Genomic DNA, 7,265 nt, shown 5'->3' with positions numbered 1-7,265 from the left:
TGGGATGCAGGGATGGTTCAATATACGGAAATCCATCAACGTAATTCACTACATAAACAAACTCAAGGTTTCCCACATTTTTACTTTTATTTTTCCTGTGTCTTTGACTGTGTGATGATGACTAATATATTTCAAGATGCTAGGGTTTTGTTCATAAGTTTTAAGTATACATTTTAATTAAAAGAGAATTACATCTTTCTCTAACTTTTTTTCTCTAGCCCCTCTCAGGTATCCTCCCTCCAGTCTCTTCACAGTCCCCAGCTCTCATGAACATGTATATATACAAATAGATAAATGTACTTTGATGAGTCTGAAAAAAGTAAATATATTTTCTCTTTAAATAGGATTATTAGGGAGAGATGTAATTGTAAGCATTCAAAGCACTACTCAGTTGAGAGGCATCATACATATCTGTCCAGAATAATTTTCTTGAGATTATTTTTCTTATACTAAATGGATCTTTTAACCAATTGATACATAATAAATAACACAGAGATAGATGGGTCTTCTGTTTCTGTTTCAAAATAAATGTACCAAAGTCTGAAATTCAGTGGTGTATTACATTTGATCCTATTTTCAAAGACTTCACATTCTAATTGGAAAAGATGGAACCAATATGCAAAATACTGCTTAAAAACCTCATTCAAAGATTACTGATAAAACATTTTGGCTTGGAGAAAAGAGACATGACTCTGGTACAGAAAGCAAAACAAATATTTACAACTGAAGTGGCCCTCAACTGCTTTCACAAAACACCTTCAAAATTGTGCTTTTTGGGGCCATTGTGAGGGTGATTGAAATCTATAGTATTAGGAATGGCATAAAATATTCAATGCACAGGTTTGGGATGCAGCACCCGTGGATATAGAAATCTCTAAACTTCTAGCTCTTTCTAGTTTCATCTGTTGTATATGTTTGGCCTCTGTCAAATATTTAATATTAAAAAGATTTTTCTTTTTAAAATATTTATTTTTGTATTATTATTTGAGGTTGTGTGTACATGTGAGAGTGTACATTGTGAATGTGCCTATGGAGGCCTGAAGAGGGTATCAGATCTCTGGAGCTGGAAATTATAACATACCTGACTTGGAAAGTGTTCCTAAGAGTTGAGCCATCTCTCTAGCCCCAAGAAAGATTTCTCCTTTAAAATACAGAATCAAGTGGACAGAAAAAGTTCAAGCAAGCTCTTTTCATCTGAAATATATCATGGAGGTATGGATTGAATACTCACTTCAACATGTTGGCAAGTTTGGATGAGTTTAGCCAAAAGAGTTTCCAGTTCTGTGTTTCTCTTAATAAGATTGGTGAGATTACTCTCCAAGTTTTGCTGTTTAGAAAAGAAAGAACGAAATGTTATATTGCATACTTTTCTATTTTAGTATGTACAAAATTATTAATCATCAGAAAAGTGAAAGATTTTTTAGAGGTATTAATGCTATTAATTCTTTTTCAGGTACTAATAATTTAAACTATATTTTCAAAAGTCATATTTCAAAGATTCTTCTAGAATATTACACTTTTATGTTTCTATTCATGTTTACTGTGTTACCGCAATTATATAATTAGACATTTAATCATAAGTTCTTGATAGATACAGAATCGGGAGAAAGTAAATAGTTATGTCTTTGGCTGAGTCAGAAATGATAATAATATATAGCTTAATTTCAGCATTTTGAGATTTACCAACTTATAATTAGGATGATGTTAATCTTTTTGAAGCAGGTTTGAATTGACCAGATATGGTTAAAAGTATTGCAACTTATAGAATTCATAAGTTCTTGTCACACATATGACACATACATATTTCATACCTCTCAGTCATAATATAGCTTATCCTTTGTTTCTATTTTCTATCTACCTGTGCAAATGTCCTTGAACATTATATTCATATCATTCTGCACCCTAATATAGGAGCATTCCTTAAGAGCATTAAATTTAAAGTTTCCTGAAGTAAATATTTAATCACATTTTGAACACGATAACCATGTGCTCCAAGTCAGTCATTAAAATTCCTCCATTCCTCCTTGTTCCATGTGTTCTCCATTTAAACTATCAATTCACTTATTATACATTCACTTATTATACATATTATTCACAAATATCTACTAAGAGTTTAGTAAATGTCAGTCTGAGAGAGATGCTAGAGACATAAAAATAAAAAGCCCCATTTCCTGTTCACAGGCTGTGTAACTGAGGGAGAGGACTAGAAACGAAGGATGGGGAAGAGGTGATGGCTACCTAGAGGTATCCAGGATGATGAAATATTTCAGCTGAGGACAGAAGCACAGAGATGGACTTTTTATTTTATAACAAAGTCAAGTTCTTAGAAGATGAGACACAGGTGGACCCAATCTTTGAGAAGAATCCTCCATAAGCAGGGATGATATGACAAAATCAAGAAGGAAAGAAAGGAATGAAACACGGCCAAAACATGGGATAATGGGAAATTCCATGAACAAGATATCATAGACTTCAGATTTTTAATGCCATCAAGCATAGAAGGCATAGGTATTGTGGCTATTTCTCATGGTATAGCACTTGCCTAGCAAGGCGCTGGACTATATCTAACCAAAGAAAAACAAGCAACAACAAAACAATTTCACCTTAGAATTTATGAAAAAATTTAACCTGTTTTCCTAAGCTTTTCACTTAAAAACATATATTAAGAGAGAAAATTATATTCCACTTAAGTTTAATGAGTGTGCCAGAGGTAGAAATCTGTTTTTAATCAATTAAATTAATTAATCTGGCATTTATCTTATTGCTTAAGTTTGGGGATCATTATTTATTACTTTGTTTGAAATACAGATTTGCTTTGTAGCCCAGGCTGTCCTCCAGCTCCCTCCCCACCATGACTTAGACTCTCACATGCTTTGACTACAAGTGTGAATCACTATCTCAAACTTACATAGTGATTTTTTTATAATGAGCACGTTTTTGTTTCCAGTAGGTTCATCAACATGTAACCTTTTCTTGTTAAAATGTTTTCTGTTCCTCTTCCAAGAATGCAACTCCCATCGTAATTCCAAGAAAGTTAAACATACTTATTCTTAAGCTCTTTTGGGAAAGAAAAGGTCCGGGTTTTCTGGTGTTTGCTTAGGATTTCCCAAGGATCTGACTTTAGCTTGTGTCTTGTAATTTTTGTCTGACAGCTCATCTGCTATGAACTTTGTTCTTTGTGTTGTGATTTGGGTATTAATGTAGCCTAGCCAGGGGAGGTGTATACTACAAGTTTAGGACTTGGTCTTTTCCCAAAGAGGTTACTCTCACAAGACACCTATGTTAAAGTGAGGCACAAATCCTGATTTGGCTCAGTGCCTTGTTTCCTTCCATGTAACTTCCATGTCTGGCTACAATTCCACAGAAGGTGTAAGGTGTCCTGTAAGCCAAGTGTGTTCATGAGGAATTTTTGCTTTCAGCTGTGTGAGGCTTGGCTTTTTTCATAAGAAGTGAACACTTGCCTGAGTGTTTCCTGTATCCCCACTGTTCTTCATCCCCTCTTCCTGGGAGCAATCATACCTCCATCTCCTCTCATCATTCCCCCCTCATTCCATCTCAGGACCTTGATATTACCCCCCATAATGGTTAAGCTTCAGTATATACATTTGAAGACATCTTAGAGAGTGAGTCCAACAGCAGTTTAGATACAATCTGATTGTTTTTAAAAGAATAATACACTCACTCACACACACACACACACACACACACACACACACACAGTGTTTCTACTATTTGGAGTAAATGAATGGAACTCATAATGACTTTAGAATCTCTGAGACTCAGTCTTGAGATTAGACATTCCTTTACTCAGTGTCTTTTGTTTAGATATGACTATTGTAAATGAATTTATTAGCATTTTTAGTGTGCTAATCTTGGAGAATCCTTTTAGTTTTCTTCTTGGCTGACCATTCATGGCAGGAAATTTCTACGAAAATACATCATCTAACTGTTTGCCATTCAATTGTCATAAGTATGGCTTTCTAAATCTAATGGCAGCAAGAAAACCAAACAAATGTGATCCAATACATTCAGATTTTACAAACATCTGCTTGTTTCTACTCCTATTAAGTAGAACTCATGCATAAAATCTGTTTTTAATCAAGTGATACAAAAACTAAAGCCTGTGGATTAAGAACTTTGACCAAACCAGGTTCTTTGGGGCTATTCAAATTTAAAAAAGAGAAATGTGAGGTCCACAAAAATTACTGAGGTGGTTAGAAATACAATAAAGGGAAATTCAGCTGGGAGAAAGATTTTTTCAAAGTAGTACCAAAAGGGATGACAACACTTTTGAAAGAACATGGGCAATGGGATAGTAACAAAATCCAGTCTTCACTATACCATGCATCCGTAAACCTCCACTACAGGGAATTCCCTGGAGCTTTTCTGGACTTTATCTCTGTCAATATCGTCCTGTGTGGTGGTGAGATGCTATTTAACCTCCTAATTTTGACTGTGCTTTGTGGGGGAAAGATAATAGTTTTCAATATAAGAGTCTTGGAAGTACAGCACTTGAGAGGTGAAGGCAGGAGGATCAGTAGTTCAAGGTCATCCTTAGCTGCATGAAGCCTTGACCCAAATCAAAACAAAGCAAAATTTTCTTATTGTAATGCCTACTTGTTTATGTATATGTAATACTCTAGAGAATAAAATAAAATAGTTTTAGTTTTCTGTTTTTACCTTAAAACCACCAATATATTTTCATGTTCTAAGCAAGCCAAGTTTTAGAGAAACCCGAAGTCTAAGTGATCATTTATGATCATGAATGGGTATTAACTACCATTCCCAATGAGCAAATCAGTAAATATAGCTTTAGCTCAATTTCCTATACATAACACAAGCCTTTCCCACCTATCTATGCTACCACCAACGTCATATGAGAAAAGGAATATAGACAGCAGGAAGCTACAGTTATGGATTGAAGGAAAAAAAATCATTCGGCCTGTTCTTACAGCAATACTGTAATAATAATGCTCCAGCGGGCATTATTTTCAAGTTTGCTGATGGCTTTATTTTTCTTTCTTGCATGCATCTGTGATCCTCTGTCTCAGGGTTGTTTCTGGACCCAGGAAAGGCAAACTGTGGTCCTGGAGAAACCCAAGACAAACTGATGCCCCTGGAAGTCAGTTCTCTACCAGAGAATACTTGCAATTACTAGACAAATGTTATAGTTCCCTTATCTTCTGGATGGGATCACTCTGAATCTCAGTTTATAAAAACTCCCCTATGGCTTTATTGGGTAGGAGTAAATGGATCCATAGCAATAACATGCTCACTAACACATCCTCTTTCTTCCTTGTGCTTTGTGGATCATATCCCAGTTCAAACTCTTAGTCAGAGTCTGCTTCTGGGAACTTGAACTACAACTGTTTCTATGGATATCCCCATACATTTGGGTATTATTCCTTTTGATGAGGAATGATGAGGATGGTTGGGTTAATAATTCATTGCTTTGGAAAGGTATTTGCAAATCATCTCTTTCCCCTCAACTAATGTCTAGCTTTTCTGTTTTTAAAGGTCACATAGCCTCCAAATTCCAGGTTCTACAGTGACACTGTTAACAAAAATCTAATGTGAGACACACATCTGAGTCATATTTTAAAATTCCTAGAAGTTATGGTTTTAAAACTAAACTTAGTGACATTGTTTCAGAATATCACCAATATGCAAGCATTGATAGAATAGTTTATACTATTTTTTCCTTCTTTTTGCTAAGTCTTTGGATATTAACTCACATGTCAGTTACATTTCAAGTGTACCACAGCAACATAAAGATAGTGACTAATTATAATGGATAGTGCAGTACTACATTCTCAAAAGACCTTTGCAGTAAAAGAACCACATAGAACTCGTGTTGGTTTTACATGGTCTGTGACAATGACTCAGTTCTGTTGTTTCATCATGAAAACAGCCACAGAGCATATAAAAATGAGTGAACAGCAAACTATTGTGCTTTAATAAAATTTCATTCAAAAAACAGGTAATAAATGAGATTTCAGCTGTAACTCTTGATTTCCAAAGCCTGGTACAGACTGTACAAGGTAAAAAATAAAATAAAATGTCACCATTTTTCTGAGCTACTAGTACGCACATGCACATGCATGTGTGCATGCAAACACACACACACATACACACATACACACAAACCTTATTTCAAATGCTAATCCTTGTTTCCACCCTTTTGTGAACCAATACAGACACAGGCACATAGGCTTCAGGAGTTCTTTGTAGACAGAATAGAAATAAGTTCTTTTGGCTTATGGCTAGCTAGCTTAACTTGACAAAACTCAAAACAATCTGAGGAGTAAATTCAACAGCAATGTAACCTGTAGACATTTTTTTTTTACTCCTAAAAACATGATGATTAAGCTCACAAAGCATAGCATGGAGATTCAGTTCCCAGCTCTAAGACATCAAAGAAGTCATTTTCTTCTCTGTGCCTCACTTTCCTCACCAACCTGCTAAGGTAAAAACAGGAAGAAATGGATGTGACCCAACAAGAGAAATCCTGGCACAAAGTGTTCTAGGAGTCCTGAGTATACAGACTAAAGAACTTGTGTTCAACTTTAGTCTTTTATGAGTATTATAATAGCTTAATCTTGTAACTCGCCATCATCAAACTAAAAAGTATTGTACTCCATTTCACAAATTATTTATTCAACAAATTTTTGGTTTATAATTCCCAGAAATACTGAGACCAATATGTTCAATAGTCTCATGATATTGTATTAATATCACTGTTTTCATCTTACCTACACACAGAGAGAGAGAGGGGGAGAGAGAGAAAGAAAGAGAGAGCGAGAACTAATTTCAGTGAATGTTAATATCATTAGTTGGTGCCATATTATTACATGAAGCCTTTTTTAGGTGCCATATTACTACAGGAAGCCTTCCTTACTTTCTAATCTAAATAAATAAGTTTTATAGAGTCTAAATTGTCTATTTTTCATACTCCCACAACTCTCTTACTATGTTTTTGCCATTCTATGACAGTGTTGTATGGTCCCCAGCTTGATTTTCAGGCTGAGTGTAGGCACATTCTCTTCCCAGTATCTAGAGTGCTTTTGTGTGTGTGTGTGTGTGTGTGTGTGTGTGTGTGTGTGAAAGAAAGCAAACAAAATCATATTATGCATCAAGTACCTACCATATACTCATCTCTCTCTGCTTATTCCTTCCCCATCATACATCTTCAAATAATCACAGAGGAACATTCAGCATGAAAAACTGAATATTCACTGGACATCCTTTCTAATCTAATGTAGTAA

At 35.1% G+C, this 7,265-nt stretch overlaps 1 protein-coding gene across 6 annotated transcripts in view; it reads right to left on the bottom strand.

Moving 5' to 3' along the window:
* Mid1 (midline 1) overlaps positions 1–7,265 on the bottom strand; it is a 363,560-nt gene that overhangs the window by 76,932 nt on the left and 279,363 nt on the right. For all 6 annotated transcript variants that reach the window (XM_031371498.1, XM_031371515.1, XM_031371507.1 and 3 more), the window contains exon 3: positions 1,232–1,327. In XM_031371498.1, the coding sequence (XP_031227358.1) occupies positions 1,232–1,327 (96 nt within the window). The remainder of the gene's footprint in view (positions 1–1,231; positions 1,328–7,265) is intronic.

The sequence above is a fragment of the Mastomys coucha genome, chromosome X (genome assembly GCF_008632895.1).
Source record: "Mastomys coucha isolate ucsf_1 chromosome X, UCSF_Mcou_1, whole genome shotgun sequence".
Classification (NCBI taxonomy): domain Eukaryota; kingdom Metazoa; phylum Chordata; class Mammalia; order Rodentia; family Muridae; genus Mastomys; species Mastomys coucha.
Note: the sequence above shows the minus strand (reverse complement) of the source record. Positions and strands in the feature narration are given on the sequence as shown.